At 39.4% G+C, this 20,785-nt stretch overlaps 3 protein-coding genes across 3 annotated transcripts; 1 reads left to right on the top strand and 2 right to left on the bottom strand.

The window, feature by feature from the left end:
- Nucleotides 1–114: 114 nt before the first annotated feature.
- Nucleotides 115–1,311, top strand: LOC117943290 (olfactory receptor class A-like protein 4). Its single transcript, XM_034869318.1, has 2 exons — nucleotides 115–201; nucleotides 289–1,311. The coding sequence occupies exons 1-2, from the start codon at nucleotides 115–117 to the stop codon at nucleotides 1,309–1,311; spliced, it is 1,110 nt and encodes a 369-aa protein (XP_034725209.1).
- A 227-nt stretch (nucleotides 1,312–1,538) lies between these two features.
- On the bottom strand, nucleotides 1,539–4,979 carry LOC117943269 (olfactory receptor class A-like protein 4). Its single transcript, XM_034869288.1, has 4 exons — nucleotides 4,749–4,979; nucleotides 3,861–4,112; nucleotides 2,462–2,707; nucleotides 1,539–2,179 (listed from the first exon to the last, which is right to left on the bottom strand). The coding sequence occupies exons 1-4, from the start codon at nucleotides 4,977–4,979 to the stop codon at nucleotides 1,967–1,969; spliced, it is 942 nt and encodes a 313-aa protein (XP_034725179.1). The 3' UTR covers nucleotides 1,539–1,966.
- A 1,727-nt stretch (nucleotides 4,980–6,706) lies between these two features.
- LOC117943255 (von Willebrand factor A domain-containing protein 1-like) lies at nucleotides 6,707–14,503 on the bottom strand. Its single transcript, XM_034869265.1, is given in 6 exon segments — nucleotides 6,707–7,572; nucleotides 7,818–7,996; nucleotides 7,998–8,070; nucleotides 8,531–8,809; nucleotides 9,013–9,552; nucleotides 14,101–14,503. Coding segments are annotated over 6 exon segments (1,455 nt in total). The 5' UTR covers nucleotides 14,183–14,503; the 3' UTR covers nucleotides 6,707–7,270.
- Nucleotides 14,504–20,785: the final 6,282 nt, after the last annotated feature.

Here is a 20,785-nt window from a genome sequence, read left to right as displayed (position 1 = left end):
AAAATGCCATGACGAGCATCAACAGTGTTAGAGGTGCTCATGAAGCCCTGATGTTTACGCACATGCATGTCAACAAGGAAAAGCTAACTATGTCGCCATGCAAAGGATGATGCCATGTCAGAGGTCCTCACTTTAGATGCTATTTTGTTTGGGTTCTTGGTCTTTTCAGGCATCCTGGGAAACATCCTGGTCATCCATGTGGTGAGTTAAAATAGAGAATAGTAATTGTTGTTTGAGCTGAATGTTCAGGGCAGGATTATTCTCAGTCTGTCTTGCTTATACTCTCAGGTGTTTCAGTCAGCTGTTGAGACTCCGTCTCGGAGACTCCCTCCCTCTGACACAATTTTGGTGCATCTGTCACTGGCCAACCTGCTGACCTCTCTTTTCCGCACAGTACCTATCTTTGTGTCAGACCTGGGCTTGGATGTATCTCTGTCTCCAGGCTGGTGCCGAATCTTCATGCTTCTGTGGGTGTGGTGGCGAGCTGTGGGTTGTTGGGTGACTCTAGCACTTAGCGTCTTCCACTACACCACCCTGAGGCGACATCACACGTCCTTTGGACCTCTTACACAGCAGAGGGACAGGCGGCGGGTTTGGATCATTCTGGGGCTTGTGTGGGGGGCAAACCTGGCCTTCTCAATTCCAGCTCTGGTGTATAGCACTCATGTTCGTGGCAACAGTACTGTGGAGCTGATGGTGATCAGCTGCACCACCAGGCCTCTCCTGGGCTGCGTCTGGGAGTTCCCCTCCAACCAACAGGGTGCAGCCTTCGCTTCTTCTTCGCTTGCAATTAATGAGGTGTTGCCACTGGTGCTAATGGTTTGCACCAGTTCAGCCACACTTCATGCTCTGGCAAAACACATTCGAGCTGTTGCCTCAGCGGCAGAGTCAGGAGGAATCCACGGGCACCCGGACAAACACGTGTCCACTGAACGCAAAGCAGCTCATGTAATCATGTTGCTGGTGTTGCTCTTTGTGGTCTGTTGGGCGTTGCAGGTTGCTGCAGTGACATACTACAACTATGACGGGGGACGACACGCTCAAGGGTTACTGACTGTGGCTCAGTTCTCTGCTTCGCTGTTTGTGGGATTCAGTCCCGTAGTGGTGGCCCTGGGACATGGCAAGCTAAGGAGGAGGATCATGAGTATGATCCTGATGCGGTTTAAAGTTTTTAGATGTCACAAGGAAGACACTGAAGAAATGGGTAAATCCCCAAAGACTAAAAGAAAGAAAGGGAAACTAACTGTTTTTAGTGTTCAAAAAGATAGGAAGGTCATAAAAGTGAAGGCCAAAGTTAAAGCAAACAAATGAGCAAAAGTGTGACTACGCGGATACTAAAGTACTATTTATTTATGCTTATTTTGAAATATGTCAAGCTATTTAATGTAAGTCAAACGGCAACACAATATGTTATAATTCTGAAGTCAATACAGTGCAGTCAAGCAGGTGATTTTTTTTGTTTTATTGTTGAAACAATTTCATCCAATCCAATGTATCATTGATTCATTTTTGTTTCTTTTGAGCTGAGAAGATCCTACTCTAATCCTTTGAGTTTAAGCCAGTATCACATCCAATGTATCAATAGGCTTTACAAGCCGACAATAAAAACTTTCCAAGTGAACGATCCAAATAAAATGTAGCACTAAATGAAGTGCTTTTTTAATTTTTTTGTTTTGACCATTTGTTTAGACTGTTAAATAAAGCCATCACATTATCTGTCAGCCCTGTCTACATATTTAATAAATGGGCCAATGTTGCACAAAGTCTTGTAATCTGATTACTTTTTAGCACTTAGCCTCTCTATTGAGCCCATTAGTCCAACTCCAGTCACACATAGGCACGTGTGGAGGTTTTGAAACATCCCATGTAAAAACCTTTAACCATGAACCTCTAAATGTTTTTTGGGAAGTTGATACAAATAGCAGTTTATAATTAGCCGTATTGGGTGAGCTGCACAGGGCTTTTGTCAGTGAGAGAGAAAAGAATGAATGAAAGCACGCACACGCCGGTGGCTGACTGCCAGAATAAGAGGTGACATGGCAATGAAGGCAATGTGTGAAAAGCGAGAAATGACCAGAAGAAACTCCACAGATGATCCACGGTTGTAGTTGAAATAGTTGACTGAAATAATGCTGGTTCCCCAGGATGCAATGAAGAGCAATATGAGAGCGAGAATCACCTGGAGAAAGACATGCAAAGAATGGGAGGGAGATTAAATTCGTAATATCATCTCAAATTGACTCATACGTCGCATTACATGTCATTTAACTGATTCCAACCTTGAAGATAGTGTGTGTACATTATCTTTAAATAAGCCAAACTACAAAAAGCCGTGTAAAAGTGAAATTTTAAAAAAATGTATGTACTTATCCACAGCTCATCTACATCATAAACATGGCTTCAGTTAGCTCTTCACAACCACAACCACAAAGCCTCCCCCTTCCACCCTCCTCTTCCTCACCTTGGCTGCTCGTCTCTCAGCAGGCACACGTTTCATTAAAGGTGCGTCCTTTCCCAAACTCTGAGTCCTGCCATAGTTGTAGAGTGTGTAAAAGGAGCCCAGGCTGGTAAAGACCATAAGGATAATGGGAATTGCTTCATTAACGACAATAGATGCAGTGGCATAGGCCAGGCCATGGAATCTGGAGGGAAATTTCCACACACAGCCCAGCAGGGGGCGAGTTGTGCTGCTCACCAGCATCAGGGTCTGAGAGAGGAAGAAAGATGAGTGGGACTGGAGGAAAGAGGGTGAATCATACACGTAGCTATTAAGGGAGAGGAATTCTATCCAAAGGAAACAATTTCTGATCGGTTAAAGTCAAGATGAATACACTGTGGTATTGCAATTCTGCCGATTTCAGTACTTTCTGTACCACCTACAAATTCTTTGGTACCACTCATAGGTAAGACGTTGCTGCAGCTTAAATTTCGTTGTTGTTATTAATAAACTAAAATAAACTATCCACAAATTAAACTTTTTTTAAGTGCAACCCCATTTATTCTACGTCAAATATTTGTTGTTTAACCCTCCTGTTGTCCTCGGGTCAAATTTGACCCCTTTAAAAATGGTCTATTTCTGAATTATGGGTTTCTTTTTAATCAAATTACCATAAAAAATGGATTGGATACCTTGGATACCAACACTCTTTGTAAACGCAATTGATCACTTTCATTCCTGACTAAACTCATCTGTACGTTTCTCTGATTTTAACTATTAGTCAAAATAATTCATAATTTCTGCTTTTTTTAACTCAAATATTAGGTATAATTCTATACAAATGAGGGTTATTGATCATGAATTCCAAAAAGTAGTGTAAAACTAGTGGTAGTAAGGTGGTGTAAGTAAAAACTTCTGAAAAGTTTGAAAAAGGGACGAAAACATCAAATATTTTGGGAGAACAACACAAGGGTTAAGCAATTTTACTTGTAATTTCCTCATCACAAAACATTTCTAAACTTCAAAAGAAACACCAAACTCCTTTACAAGGTTACATTTTTATGCATGCTATACAGACTTATAGATATAATAGTTGTCTAGTTTAACATCAAGTCTGCACTATTTTTTTCAATGTTACACTATTGTTGTGTGGTAATGCAGCTTACAATACATTTCTTAGGTAAGGTCATGATAATGCAACTAAATTGGAAAAATAAATAAAAAGTTGTTAATAACTGGGATTGATCACACAATGAAAGAAAAGTTGATTTCCATCCCGTACAGAAATGAACGGAACCAGCCTCGAACATGCACATTCCTTAGCATGGTGTGCAAAATGAGCTGTGATTTAAAGTGTAGGCTACCTGAATTGTAGGAAATATGCTGTAAAATAATGAAGCCCCCTGTTGCAGCAAACTCTTACCTCTGTACTGTTGATGTCCCCATTAGTGGAATATATATAAGCAGGAATTGAGTAAATAAGATTGAGAAACCAGATGAGCACCAGACTAAGCAGTAGTGTCTTGGGAATGCCCCGGCATGCGATAGTAGGAGCCACACGCCTCAGTGTCCGGAAGTGGAACGCACTGAGGAAGAGCGTTGACCAAACATTGACCGATCGCAGCCACACCCAGACAACCATGAGGTACCGACACCACCCTTTGGATGAGTACATCTGTAAAAGAAAAGAAGGATGCATAGTCACAAATTTTGAACTTTTCCACACTAATATCCTGTAGCCTGCTCACACTTATCTCCAGCACACACAAACAGGTGTTTTTTACCAACTTTACTGATATACAACTCAACTTGTGTCTAATACAGTTTTAGCTATGTTTTGTTCTGACAAACACAAACTTCAAATTCAAAGTATTAAATTCACAGGTTATGACGTCACCTTTGGAATTTTTAGGAGGCAGATCATTGATGTTAGGTCTGACAATACAAGTAGTTTAAGGCTGCTAAACCTAGTCCACACATTTGAAGTGAAATTATATTAGTGGGATGTCAGTGTTTGAATCTGATCCAAATCTTACCCTTTCATTATCAGAGTCATTATTTTTTAAATAAACCTAGCAACCCCCTTAAAACAGAAAATAAAAAAAAGAACGATGAGCCGGAAAGGAAGTAAACACCCTTCAAAGGGACGTAATTCTCATCATTAATGCAAAAGAAGTCAAACAAACAACATACCCTTTGAAACAACTAAATTGTGACTCATTGTCAATCTTTTTTGTGATCAATGTTTTTTTATTTTTTACATTCAACTCATTGTCAATCTTAAAAACTATTCATCTTAAAGACCACATACCTTGACTCCCATGTCAGATATGACAATCAGCACGTTCCTCATCAGAGACACAAGCAGGTTAGACAGTACCATGTTAATGATTATGATGTCCGAGGTACGTCCCCCAACACGGTCCATTATTACACTCTTACCAATCACCACAAAAACAGTGGTATTACCCAGGATGCCAAGTATTACCAGGATTGCATAAAAGGTCATTTGCACAGGGGACGCAGAGACAAGAAGTCCCATCCCCATAAGCTTGGTGTCTCCATTTATCTTCATAGAGTTGTTCTTTGAAGCCATTGTCTCAACAACCTTGTCTATTACGTTTTAACAGCTGGAGTATAGTCTTAAAGCATGTTTCATCTTCATTTTAATGTATGTCAATTACCTACTGTGTGGGTCATCACAAAAAAAACCTGTGCTCCAATCGGATGAGACAATCTCTGTCAGGCCGTCAGAAAACCAAGAAGCAACACAATGTATTATGCCTTGGGGAGCTTGAGGTGCATGATAATGAAACACAGGAGATTAATCAGCTTCCCTGAATGAAATGTGCTGTCTTTGTAACTTGATTCGCTTCGCCATCACCCTCTGGGAAGTGGAAGCGTTTTTGTTTATGTGCATGTACGATCTTGCTTGTGGGTGGGTTATCAGCAATCAAATTTGGCCTAATGTCCACTAAGGCTGGATATGCCTCCATCAAAAATGAGTAAAGGCAAAAGCCAAAGGTATGATTTGCGCATGGGCTGCGAGATGTTCTGTGTTCATATCCTATAAGCCCCTATTTGTCACAAACTGGGAGATTGTGACAGGGAGGTTATTTTGCAAAAGAGATATTTTAACAACCATAAAGTAAGACTATTTAAACTAAGCTAAACAAGTGTGTGGAGATCAGTAGATATTAAAGCAATGCCTGGATGTGTGGAGTATGAAGATGTTGCAAGGTGCTAAAGGAGAAACAATGCAGTCAAACGAACAGTAAATCTAACAAGTGATATTTCTTTGTAAAATCTGACAGTTACCAATTTAGGTGTGCAAGAAACACACATACATGCCTTAAACAGCAGCTGTGGTACATTTTTCCTGACTTTTTCCTATTACTGCTGCATATATATATATATATATATATATATATATATACACCAACAGAACAAATAAAATCAGTGGGTGCCTTATTGTAATTGTAAGATGTTTTTCAGTCCTATCCCTTTCATTCTATTTAGGCAATTTAAGTTTTATTAACACATTTGCGTGTAGTGTGTGTAGTGTGAAGTTATAATATATTAAGAAATAACCTCTAATCATGATAAAACAAAGATCACCATTTATTCTGTTGGCAGTTTTTGATTGCAACCAACAGCCACAAGGTGGTCCCACAAACATTAAAATTCCACAGAAGACTAATGCTTTCATGCCGAATTCCCTCCCCCCCAACGCACTCTTCCAAATAAAATTCAATGGACATTGTGCAAATATCTTTAATTGTTCTCTTTTACCAAAGAAACATTTGACAAGCTACTGTAAACATGGTTCCAAATTCAGTAGCACATCTGTACATTTCAATACAATACAAAAAATGTAAAATGTATTCACAGTACATTTTCTCTATAAGCACTAAACACTGGTGACCTGTATAGAAAGTACGGGAACAGAATGCATATACAGATATAGAATTCAATCTGATTTAAAGAGCCGATAACATACAATACAACAATCATCTTCATGCTTCACAAGCACCACATTGTCTCTAAGTTTTATCGCTGATGGCAATGCAGAAAAACACCTGTCAGATTTTACTGTGGGTTGATATGACCTGCTTGGTTCCAGACTTCTGAATTGATGGTCACATAACTTCTTCTTCTTTTCTCCAATTTAAGATGAATAATGAAGTGAAAAAGAAATGCTATTCTGCCTGATTATCAAGCTTCTGATTCAGCTTCTGAGCTTATCAAGACACTTGTATTTTTAATTGCATAGCTTTAGCTCTACACAGTGTTTTGTGGTTTAGTGTGCCTCAATTCATTTTCTCATGCTTATCTTATTTCAGGCGTTGCAACCAAAACTTTACATTTACCACGTTATAAGAACTTTGAATACTTGCACAGAGATGAGAACTTTTCACATATAATTTCAGATGTGTTGGAACAAATGTGTGATACTGTGGTGGGAAAATTGGTAATAAAAGTAAATTTTCAATTTTGCTTTGCCATTGTGACGACGGAGGGCTGGGGTTATGAGATAAAGCCTTTCCTGTCACTTAAATTCATTTTAAGATGACCATTTGAACTTGATTATTCTATTATTTACAATCCAGTCCTGCTCAATATATCTGATTCATCCCGCACTTGAAATGCTCAATTTCACAAACTGTTTTGCTCCAGCAGACTGATTGCTGCAGACTCTGGTTGTTAAACCCACTTGCCGGATTGTATTTCTAAGAGAAAGACAAATGAGAAATTACAATTCCCTTTAATGAACCAAACCTGTGATGTATGAGCATAATTGCAGGAATTAAGAAAAAAAACAGTTAATTATATTCAGCTCAGCCAACGTGTGTGCCTCTCTGCATTGCAGCATAACCCGTCTCCTCGGCCCCAGTCATAGACCGGGGACACACACACTCGACTGCTCGGTGCAAGGCGCGTAAGACGCGTTGCCCGAGAGGTAGGAGGCAGGTACATGGAGGCGATGAAGAACTTTGAGAAAGAGTGTTGGGATAATTCTCTTTCCCAGCTCAGCCAATAGCCTTTCAAACCTTCCTGATGGGCCTTCCACGTTACCTGCACCTCCTGACGCTCCACTGTGGTCAACTGAAGGTCGGCCAGAGCTGGCAGAGCTGCTGTAGGATAAAAAAAACATAAAGGAAAGCAATGGAAAGATTTAAAGATCCTGATCAAGTAAAGCTAATGCAGTCTCAAAAAGTAGGAATGATTCACAAATGAACTCTAAAGGTCAACCTTAAATAAAGAGATGTAAAAGAAAAACATGCTTTCATCCAAAGACAACCAAATTATGTAAAAAGAGGAACATCTGAAAGAAACAAACTTAAAAACATGGTGTACAAACCTTACAATGAATACGTACCCTCTTGAGTACATGCCCTTACAGACATGGCTCTTTCTTTTCCATTGACATGCAGAGCACCGACTGTGACCAGGTACGGAGTGCCCGGCTCCAGGCCGCTCAGCAACGCAGAGTTCTGCTGGTTTGGTAATGTGGCGGTGTGGACGTGTCCGCTTGGAATAGCTCCATACTCAACAGTGCAGGGGACCCCAGCTCACACGGATCTGACGAGGCCCAGAGTCTGACACAGAGACAACTGTTGGGCTTAAAACATCTGAGGGAAGAGGAGGCAGAGGGGTGACAAAAGACACAGGTGAGACGATGACTAGCTGCAACAAATTAAATAGTAATGCATTTAATACAAACTTTAACAGAAAGAAATGAGGTAAATTGCTCTCTCATGCTATGAATATCGGTCGTCTATAAACAAACTATCATTCTTTGACACAAACTCAGCCTGTTGAATGACTGGGTCTACAGTTTTGTGTTATACTTTTGTTAAAGAAAAAGGATCTTCAAATCTACAATTTGATGACAACTATGAAAACTCCTGGAAACTGAGGAACATTATGCAAAATTAACAATAACAGCAAGTGTATTATCTTTCTCTTCCTTTTTTTTAACGTTGTAAATCCAGTGTTTTGATGAACGAATCCATGTTTTTTAAGTACATTACCGAATATTAAAACATGTATTTAAAGGGGAAGGGTATTTTCCCCGTTAAGTCCTCTCACCAGGAAGTGTCGTGAAGTTAACAGAGAGTGTGTTAAACAGACTGTGGTTGGACTCTGGGCTGAGGGCAGCTGTGTAGGTGGTGTCAGGCTGCAGTTTGGTCAGCTCTACCCAGCTGGAGTCGCCTGGGAGAATGCGTCTAGTTTCAGTGTCCGTTTTCCGCCTAGATTTGTACGAGAGCTCATAGTAACCGTTGTCAAGGCTCAGAACAGGACGCCACTGCAGCACAGCACTGTGGGAAGTCAAGTGAACCACGCGCAGCCGTTCTGCACGAATAATTTCTTTAGATAACAAAAGATGAAAAGAAAGAGCGAGGGGGGAGGAGAGATAGAGAGGCAGGGTGAGAAAAAAAATGTAAAAAACACTTTTTCTGTCTAAAAATAACTGACTGAAATCTGACATGCAACTACTGCTTTCTTCTGTGCTAAACCTCATATTTCAACCAACCACACACACAGCCACACACACACACACACACACATACTGATGATGGCCTCCCTCAGTTCCTCTGTGATGATGTCGATGTTATCTATGTCCACAGAGTAAAGGTGAGACTCCAGTGGAGGTGTTACTGCACGTCGTAACACCTGGTAGTTGCCATGTACTGTAGACACAGCTAGAACAGAAACTCCCTTCTCCTTCAGCTCCGACATTGGTTTGTCCACGTCTCCAGGCTGCACACCATCCGTCAGCCACAGCAGAATCTTTGGCACTTTCTCATCTGTTTCTGTCAGAAGCTGCTGGGCCACCCTGAGTGCTGCCTCGGTGTTGGTGTCTCCCTGCAGCTGGCTGACACTCTGAAGAGCTTTCTGCAGACCTTCCTGGTTGCTGTGGACGTCCAGGCCGAACTCCAGGTTAGGGTTTGTGCCCACTTGCAGCAGCCCGACTCTTACGTGCCCACGGCCCAATGAGAAGGGGTGAAGCAGCTTGGTGACAAAGTGCAACAGGCGAGAGAACTCGTAGTTTGCTATACTTCCTGAAGAATCCAGCAGAAGGAGAATATGGCCTTCACAGCAGTTTAACACTGGGCACAACAGAATGAAAAAAGGAAGGTAATTCAAATATATGTTGTTTCAATATTTCTGGCCACTGGGGGGCAGCAGAACAAAGCTATCAGCACATAATTAACATATTATCAACTACATGTTGATATGGTGTACTTGTTGGTTACACAATATTTACCTATTTAGAGTAACATAGGGATTCATTTGGATTCATCTTGTTTCTGTTTCTTATTCTGTGACTAATGACATCAAGCTGTTGTGAAACATCTTTTCAACATCACCCCACATCCTAGTTTGCTTTTACTTTGCTAAATCAGGATGTTGGCATGGCTACTCAGTGTCGATTCAAAATTAGATTAATTGAGGCAGATAAATTGTTCTCTATTGGTTAGGAAAAATCCAATCCACCTCCCTCTACAGAAATTGGTTAAAGTGGACACAATGTCAGACTGAAGATGGAAACAGAGTATAACGAATTCAGGATTCTGTCTAATATCAGTCAATAAAATAACGAGCCAGAAAACCAAAACATGAGCTTAAAGATGCTAAAACTGCAGTCAGGTGATAATTCTCTTTTGGCATACACTTTTGTGTATATGAAAAATGTATTTGATCCATTACTATATTGGCAATTGCAGCTTTAAAGTAGAGCTTCAATTCCCCCCTTTTAAGACATTGAATCAAGGCACAGACTAGTTTTTAATTAATGGTTAACATGGATTTTCATAAAATGTGACAACTTATTAGGTGCCTTGGCTTAACTAAAAACAATTTCCAGTGATGAATTAACCCATCATGACTATATTAATATCTCAGTCATATGACAAAAGGGACACTGATTTATGGTATCATAGGCAAGACTCATCTTATTGTCACATATGCTATTGCTTTCCTAGGAATTAGAATGAAGAGCAATAGAAGATATAGGAGCTGTCTTGTTTCATGCATAACGTTGAAATCCTGAGAACAATCTGCTCAAACATTTTCAAAACATGTCCGAAAAATATTGCCTTTACAAATACTTTAAATGGCGCTACAGCAGAGGATTTATGATAACTAGGAATAACTAGGAACTAGGAATTGGATCACCAAAGTTGATTTATCATACGAAACCAGAGAAACAGCAGTGCAGAGAGAAAGAAGAGAAAGCACATCCAACATATTAGGATATCTCCAGTTGAAGGAACCCCATGTTAAACTTGAATTTCTCAGAAGCCAGTATGCTCAATTATTTCATCAAAAAGTCCCCTTAACGGAATGCTTTTCAATGACAAGAATCATCTCTGCCACAGCACCATCTTGCACACACATGCCTGGAGACCACTAAGTGTTTCCTAATAATCCTGCTCACTGCATTTGACTTTTGGTACATTTGCTGCCAGTCGTTCTTGAAATATTGGTCTTATTTCACCGTAAGGCAGTATTATACGGTATATAACTACACTACTATGGAATCTGATTCTTGACTACGGATCAGATTAAACGTGTGTGCTATATGAGAATAAATCAACACAAATAGAGTCCTTAATTGTCCCCTACACCTACATAATATACACATCTGCTTTATTGCTTCTTCCATATCCGTCACACTCCATTTCCAGCTCCTCCACAGAAGACACATATTATTTTATTGCAGCAGTGGTCTATAATCATTAAACTTTTATAGGGAGGCAGAAAATAAAGCTACAGAAAAATAAACAAGCAATGAGGAAATGAGGGAAAACAGCGTAATCAGACGAAGAGGTGTTAGCAAATGTCTCAATAAAACACAAATAACTGAAAAGAGAACAAGAGACGAAGTGCTGGGGAAACGGGGAATATATACATGGTGACAAAGGGGAGAAGCTGAAGGGGGAAAATGAGACAGAGAACACAGAAATGAGAAAGAAAGATGAGGGGAGATGGTTAGATTACAGTTGATGATGGAGATGTAGAGGAACTACTCCATCTTTGCATTCCTCAGAAGAAGAATACATGTGAAGATGTATTAGTGTGTGTGCATGTGTGTGTGTGTGTGAGAGAGAGAGTGAGAGAGTGAGAGAGAGAGAGAGAGAGAGTGAAAGCAAGAGCGAGGGAGAGAGATTTGAGCATGTCATCTGTCATTTAATTGGTTTTAAGCTGTGCCAAGGCCATACACCACACTGTAGAGCTGCACAGATGAACGGAAATATGTTAATGATTTCTGTGAAGTTTACTGAGTGCAATATTAACATGTGCCGACATCAAACAGACAGATGGTAGACTAGCCAGCCTGTGTTGGATCAAAATCAATGCAGGCTTCTTCTAAACTCTTGCTGATCTAAAACATTTTACACATAATCTGTATGGTGCTCTGCTGCCTTTTAAACCTTTTACAGATTTATTCCCTGCAAAAAAGTGAAACTGCTAATTGATTAAAAGGTTTTTTGGGGGGTGTCTATCTTAGCTTGTAAGTAAAATATTTACTTTTAATTAGCTGTGGCCACCTGAAGTACCTCACCCTTCTCTATGTTGAAGTCAACATCAAGGACAAAGCTCCTATTGTCCTTAAATATACAGTAATGGACTCTGGAAAAGAAGACAACATAAACAATAGACCTTGCTTGAATTACTGAGATAATGCAATTTAACTTTAGTGCAACATTGCACAGATTGGCACCAGTTTTTCTTTAATCTCTTCAGCCCCTATTCTACCAAGCAAAGCGTTGATTCTACCTTCAGACCTCTTACATCTGATAATAATCATTTGCTTTCTTGCTGAGAGTTAGATGAGAAGATAGATATCACTCTCATGTTTGAACGTTAAATATGGAACTTGGGACAGCAGCCGGTTAAACAGGGGGGGGAAACAGCTATCCTGCTGTCCAATGGTAACAAAACCCACCTCTTAAACTCACTGATTGATCCATTATATCTTGTTTGTCTAAACCCACCAAACTGTTATGTGTTTAATGGGGCACTACATGTTTGTAAAACCAGTCTTCAGTGGCTCTGCAGGAGCTTAGTCACTCTGAGAAAATAACCCTGATGACATCACTGTGGCATCATCAGGGTTATGTTGTCTTAGGCTTTCATAATTATAACAGAAACCCTGTGTTACCAGGCAGGGAGGGTCTAATAGAAAGATGCCATTGTAGTTCCATTATGGGAAATGTATGATTCAGGGGTTTGGAGCTTAACCCATTCTAGGAACTAAATGTAAAGATATCATAATCTCCACAGCAATTTTGAGTTAAAAAGAAAAATCTGTTGCTAATCCCTCAGCTTATAGAAGTGCATTATTACTTTGTTGGTGTATCCTTGATTCACTCAGGCAGTCACACACAGCTGAAAATGATTTAGGGCTGACTAGTGCTGGGGGACGCACTGTTTACTTGCAGGTTTCTATGAACGGGTTCAGGTAGAATTTGGCTATAATATCTCCAGTGGTGTCATAATTTGGACAAGATGACAAATTCCATAGCTTGTTTCAGTTAATACGCCCTGATCATTTCTTCCATAGTAAGTCATAAAAACAACTTCAGCTTTTTTTTTTTTTAAATACACCATCATAAGTAAAGGTCCAGCATTCAAAATGGTAAATAAGCACATAACTATTAACAGCACAGATATAGCACAGAACAGCAGGAACATGCCCCCTTGGAGTGTTACAATATACAGTAATATATTATTATTGAATTATTGTTACTGCTGCATTAATATGTTAGCTGAAGCAACATATAACTAGGCTTCTTTATGTACTGTTAGGTAGTTACATCTATAACTGTAAAACGGTTGCACAATGGCATGATAGTCTTTTTCCCAGCATCATTTTTTAGAGAATGATTATGTGTTTTGTATGTAAAATCATAATGTAACTAGTACATGCAGCTGTCAGATAAATGTTGTTGAGTAACATAGGCATAAGTACACAATAAGGAGCCTACAAAAAGCATGTCATCAAGTAGCATTATTTATACTCAAGTAGCCTACTTAAAAAACTACTGCAGTGCAGTAACTATAAATATGTGATCCAATAAAGAGAAATAAAAACCGTGTGTTTATTGTGACTTTTCATATTGTAGCCTATAACAGTGATTGGACTCACTATGATTATTATTACAGATCATTATATTCATTAGAACATATAAACTGTGGCCATATAGTTAGACACAGGCCTAATGAAACACTGTTTTGCAATGCACCACCACACAATAGCCGTGTCAACACTGCCCATGTGTCAACTTGTTTAAACCGGCAATGAGTCTGGCCTGTTGCCAAATTCCACTGATCGTTATCACCAACATTTCTTCATCCTTTATCAAACATTTATTAACATCTAACATCTAACAACATTTCTAAATATTTAACAAAACGTGGGTGTTTTATAGTGTATTTGCATAAATTGTGACTTATGCCATTAAGGGAAAACACTATCGACACAACTACCCAGACTCCATTCACAAAACATCAAATTTGACCAACATAACCCTGAAGAAGCAAGAGATCGCAACCTGTCTATTTATCAGGTCTGTTTATGGTTCATGTTTTATCCGACCAGGTACCTGCTCTATTTCATGCCTGCACTGTGACTTATGTTATCAACTCACCTGTGGCAGGTACAGCAATTTGCATGTTGCTCCGCTGCAACATCGCGCAGAGAAGAAGCACAGCGAAGTAAAAAACATTCATCCTTTCTAAACAGCATTGGAAGAATATGAATATGATCAGAAACAGCACAGGCAGGTGAAATAACCAAAAACCGATTCTCCCTTTACCAGCTTTTGTCGCACAGACCACACAGATGGTCCAGTCTGTGTTATTTTGCACCTTTGTCGCCGCTTCCGCAGAGTTTTGCTACTGCACGGATCATCCAAACTTTTCTTCAGCAAACACCTGCGTCATGCGCAGCCTACTGCGATTTTTGCGCGGTAGAGTTGTTTCCTTTAATGTGACATACAGTAACATACTTCTTATGGAACATTACTTCAATCCTAGTCCGTTTAACTGTTCCACTTTCTAGTCAAGATCACTCCTCCTCCCCTAGCTTCTGAGCCAGGACAAACAATCCCTGTCACTTTTTGCTGGAGTTTGGTCTTTGATGGGACCATTAGGACAGATGTTTTCTTGATGATTGCTGTTTTCTCCTGCACTGTAATTTCCTCTGTTCGGGCGTTATTGCACTTATTTATAAAAACAGACATGCACCTGACTGTAGGTCCATGTCCCAGTCAGAGACACCAAGAAAATCTCATCACAAGCATGCCTGGATTCAATGTCTGCTGTAAAATGATCTAATCTGTTTTCCCTCCACGTTATCTTGTGCTGGAGGAATAACAATGCAACTGAACCGGTCTTCATTTTCTCTGGGGACACCCTGAAAACCCTTTGGGCTGAACACAAAACTGGAACCCACTTTGGGAAACAGAAAGAGTTATCAGAAAGATAACTTGTATCTAGTGCAGGCTATTGACATGCATTTATTGCAGTCAATATTTATTGCATGTAAATGAACTTGGATGAGACTGCAATTACTATTTGTTCAATTTTTGCCAGTGTTTCAGAGAGGGCAGGGTGCAGGATAGAACAGAGGTGAAATGGTAAGTTGGAGACAGAAAGATAACGTTTTAAAGAAAACAAATTTGGATTCTGCTTCTGATTCAAAACACTTTTGCTGAGGCCTACACACCAGGCTGGGATTTCTGGACTGTTGAAGTTTAGTAGGTTTAACTAGACAAACAGGGTCAGGAATCTGTCTTCTAGATGTCTTCAAGATAAATAACACATCTGCTTGTCTCAAATTGATGCTCTGAAAACATTTTGTGATTTACTTTGATTGTCTCAGAGCAGCAAACTTTAAAGGAACAGTTTAACATTTTAAGGAAACACATTTATTTGTCTTATTGACTAGAGTTCGATTAGAAGAAAGATACCACTCTCCTTAAAACAATGAAGCTACTGTTAGCAGACTGTTAGCTTAGCCTAGCATAAATAATGACAACAAGGGGACCTGCTGGCCTGGCCCAGCAGCACACAATCCCCTGTAAAACCACAAAAAACTCTGGTTTTTGTATGAATTACACAAACACGATATAACGTGTTCTTTCGTGAGATTAAGAGGTGCTGTGTATGTGGATTTTTTTTACCTTCTGAAGGAACCATGCTAGTGGTTTGAGCCTTTTTGCAGTTCTTACGCTAAGCTAAACTGACCAGCTGCTGGCTGCAATCAAAGCAATAAATGGTAAACATGGATTTTTTTTTGACATTGTATAGTTGCGTGGAATTATGGGAGTTTTAGTTTTCACTGTTAAACACCATTGCCGATTAGAAAGCATCTGTTCATAGACAAGTTTACACATTCAAATTTTATTCACGTTACATTTAGCAACATTTAGCAACATTTATTCATGTCATTCTAATGAAATAGTTGCAGTTTCCCCAACATAATCAGGTTTTTCATAGAGTAATTAGAGCGGTCAAAGGTTATGAAGCCACAGAAAGGGGACTAAATGAAACATCCCGTGTCATGGAAATAAATTTACAGATTTCTCTTGGTTTGAAAATTGTTGGAAACAGTTGGGATAGTGTAAGTACACAAGTCAACAAAACATATAACAGACAGTAGGTATAGTTGTTTTTAGACATTTTAATGTGTAAATATTACATATTCTACCTTTAACTGGCAGCAGCTTTCCAAAATCTCAGTTTGATTGAAAACTGACGTTCTCCTCATCTCCTGCTGGCATAAAATGGTAAAGTGTTTTGATATTTTGTAGGATACTAACTGCTAAAATGGTATGACAATTAGTTTGTAGTATAGAACAGCATGTTGTATGGATTTGGGACACAGTTTGTTATAATTAATTTTTCACAATTTTTCCAGCTCTATCTTCGGGTATATCAGAAGGTCTATCACTTCAGATGCAGCAGATGTAGCACATTCAAACTGATGTGTGTCCTCTTTTCCATAGCAGACTCCTATTAGTAACTCTTAATGTCATACAAGCATTTTTTTTTTACTTTCACTTGAAACAGATTGATTATGATTTTCATGCTTATGTGCATAACAAGCAAGGAATAAACTCACACTGTAGCACCCCAGCTTATTACATGTAGGTGTTCATTTGATAATGCTCTCAACTCAGTTAATGTATAAGAAGACTAATCAGTGATCTAATTTCTGCTGGTTGTGTAGTATGAAGATGTACAGTACGTGATTAACAAACTACCAGCACTTCATTCTTCACAGTGTCAAAAAAAGTTTATCCCGTTGTGTACAGAGAAGGGAGATGTGCTATTAAAAAGCCATTTTATTAACTCCATGTTGAAGAGCTCTGCCTCTGCTGAGGAGTCCAGCTGATTAACTTCCAGATTAATGTGTTGTCAGGTCTATGCCTCCGCTGCACAAATGAACAGGGTTTGTTATCACAACAGTACAGCGGGACAATAATATTGACCCCACAGGACAATAATTAGGTAGTAACCTATTTCCCAATGCTTATATTATTAACATGCTCTTTGAAAAGTGGAGGAAGCACTTTAGCTCAGTTTAGTTTGAATGTTGGTGGCAGAGAAAGCCCTCAAGGGCGAATTTGAATCAAAATGTCTCCTTGTAAAAGCAGGGAAACACAATACACAGAGCACTTACCTGTATTGATTACAGGGATTCACTCGAAGGACAGATTCATAAGGATGGAGCCTTCCTTCCGTCTCCGTACTCATCCGCTGTCTGTGTCTGTGCCTGCGGCATCGCCAGCCAAGATGAAGAAGATGAAAAACTGGAATTTCCCATTAAGAGGAATTTGTCTAGGCAGCTTTCTCTTAATGTTTGCATGAGAAAATATGTATATGAGCATAACATGTCTGTGTTTGTGAGTCTGGGCATGTGTGAATGTGTACGGGTGAGTTTGTGCTGTGTGTGTTTTTTTTAACAAAGAGCCAAATAAAGCAACATATATGCTATGGCCTGCAAGGCCTTTATTGATTTTCCAAAACATAAATGTTACAGAAGCATCAATTTTTCATTGCATTGCTACTGATTGTTGACAAATTTGCAATACACTTTCTATTTGGGAATGTAAAAACATAGCCTACTTTGGGAAACAGATTAATCTGAAAGCTCAGATACATTCAACATGGCATTTACTAATACAGCAGTGCCTGAAAAACAAAAACAAATGTAGATGCCTAACTGCAGCTGTCGTTTAATGTAATTACAGAAAATCCAAATGTAATCAATATAGTGTTATGTTGTCAATCCACTGTATTTTGACCCTAATGGGAATCTTTCCTCATCTACTATCCATCCCATATGACGTGGACGTGCCATAAGAGTCTACATCCATTTTTCTTTTTACTCACCAAAGTAAACTCACCACAGCCACGTTGTGTGTATCCTTGAGGTCTAGTACAGTAAAACAAAGTATTTTAAATGTAGCAGTATTTACATCCTTGTTGCAGTCTATTTTACTGTCTTCTCTCCTCCCTTTGAATGGCACAGTACAGCCACCTGTTGATGAGTAGAACAATCCAAAACAATTGGTAGGACCGTGTGCATGTGCATTTGCATTCGTGTCTATGTGTGAGTGCATGATACAAACAAAATGGGACTAATTCTTAACAAAACTGCTCAGGCCTGACAGTGGTGGACTAACCAACAGACCAACTGACATCGCCATGCCCCCATCATGGCAAAACATGTGACAATATAAGAATCAATCTTGGATGGTGAGTAGCTGAGGTGAAAAAGAAAAAGTAAAAAAGAGAGAGCGTCATTTTACAACTTCAGTCGTGTTTATCAAATTAGAATTGATGCATGTAACGATGTTCATAGCACGCTACACAAACAAAACGTGTGTGTGTGTGTGTGTGTGAGTGTGTGTGTGCGCGCGCACGTGCACGTGCATGTGTTTTCTTTTTTTAGGTTAGAAGCTGGCACAGATTAAAATCGAATCACCAATTTCAGTGGTCTGTCGGGAGATGAGTCTGCTGGAATAAATAAAACTCTTCGGTGTCAGCCTAGAGAGCACTAACCTTCAGCTGCCTCATAAAACACTGCAAAGCACTTCACGCAGTTTTGGCTGCACAGGAAAGCTGTGGGCATTTTGCCAGTTAGTAACTAGCAGTAGACTCTAAAAACATACTCAAATTTCATTTATCCATTCACGCGGAGGCTGATTTTTTGGACTGGTGTGTAACAGATTATAAAGATAAAGGTGCTTTATTGTCACATACACATACATGTAGCAAAATTCATTCTCTGCATTTAACCCATCCCTCAAGGGAGCAGTGGACAGCCATTTACAGCACCCGGGGATCAACTCCAGATCTGAGCCAGTGCCTTGATCAGGGTTAGTGACTGGAGAATCTAGTACATGATTATGGCAGGTTTTCCATTTAGCTAATGGAGCAGCTGAAGTTGTGTAATTAACTTCAACGTCTGCCAGTCATATTTTTAATCCAATGAAATTATTACCACGATCATTTATGAGGAAATATGCAAGACTTTTGGGACAGGCACAGGAAACAGAGAGAGGAGGGCTGCGACTGAGTCAACTAAGAGAGAAAACTGAGAAACGGATCAAAACTGAAGCCAGGTCAGCATTATGTAGCTCTCCTCTGGTGCAGGACCTGGAAAATAAGCCGGGAAAAAACAGCAGAGCAAATGCTTCACAGATAAATGTATCTGACTGCAGTAAAATGTTGTGGGTACCTCGGGGTGCTACACAACCTTTACCAAACCCCAGTGGTAATATGCTGGTGATGCAGTTGTGTTAAATGTCATTTACAGATTCATTTATTTTCTGGTTTAGTCTTGATGAGGTTTTGAAAACATGTCTAGGGCCACGTTACTTCAGCTTTGAACATCACACTTCTACTTAATTGTTTCTACTTGTTGTCACAGTTGTTACTTTTCTGCATTTACAGATACAAAAACACAAAAAGCTGATGTTTATACTTACTGTAATGGATGGATTTCCTTAATCAAGTCATGAAGACATGCATGCTAGGTAACTAGGACTAAAGTTGACAATTAGCTGACTGGCTATCACTGGCGCATTTACTGAAATGTTGATTAAGAATTGTCCTAATAAATAAAAATATAAATCTTAGAATTTTTAAAGTAATTTAAGATGAGTTTGTGACGATATGAATGTAAACTAGTGTCAGCGCAGAATGCTTGAGGCTGTTGATTATGTCTTTCAAAACACATGAACTGGAGACAATAACCCTAACCCTTAACTGTTGCAACATGTTTTCTTCCATGCCTCAAAAGGCTTTTAGTCAAAACTCAGAGGCTCCAAACACAAGAGAGATGAATGAGCCTTACATTTCACAAAGTGCTCTAAATGATCTACTGACTCTTTGCTGGATTTTAGTCTCAATGCCACTTCATTATAATCTCCAGCAGACTAACCACAGAGGGGAAGGAAATCAACTCACTGAAGGTGTTAGCAGTAAATCACAGGTATTTTGAGTGCAGTAAGCTCATATCAAACAGTTTGTCTGTAACCATGTTTGTGCTCTCATAAAACACATTTCCTCATCGATTTCTGGAATCTGCAGAGAATAATTGTGATATGACCTTAACAACAGCAATAAGGTCAAATTTATGGTCACACAGCATATTTCACCTTCTGTGCTTAAACTCCAGGCAGAGAATTGATTTACTTTTTTGCAGCATTGAGCTGTGTGTGCTGTGACCTGGGATCAATCAATCAATCAATCAATCAATCAATCAATAAGAGTATTTAAGACCAGTAAAAAATCAATCAAACTCAGTGTTTGTTCATTAATTATTTCATGTTTTCTTGTCTGTTATTCGGCAAGATATCTCAAACACCTGTTCACAGATTGCAGTGCCATTTGGTAGAAAGGTAGGTAGCTGTCCAAACACAAGTCTTTGTTTTGCAAAAGCAAGTCCCTTTATGTTAAAAGAGCAAAAAAACTGAAAAAAAAACGCTCTGTAGTCAGGTGGTACAGCCGCGTATAAGGTACCTCTGTGTCGATTGTCTTTTAGCATAATTTGGGCTCTGCAAGTTCCTCGCCTCACTGATATCACGACCTAGGCAGTTTAAATCACCAGAATCAGAACACATTTTTCCAAAAAATACAAAAACAACACTTTTACAGACAGTTTCCAATGACGGCTTCTGGGATGGTTCTGTGTAACAAACCATCTGGTGCCTCAGGTTGAGATTACCGATCCCTGTGCTAAAATAAGCTGCTCGATTCTGCTTACTACTTTACACTAGAGAGGTTTTGGTTTTTGCTTTCCGAGTGAGTGTCCGCAGG

Source organism: Etheostoma cragini, chromosome 4, assembly GCF_013103735.1.
Source record: "Etheostoma cragini isolate CJK2018 chromosome 4, CSU_Ecrag_1.0, whole genome shotgun sequence".
Lineage (NCBI taxonomy): Eukaryota > Metazoa > Chordata > Actinopteri > Perciformes > Percidae > Etheostoma > Etheostoma cragini.
Note: the sequence above shows the minus strand (reverse complement) of the source record. Positions and strands in the feature narration are given on the sequence as shown.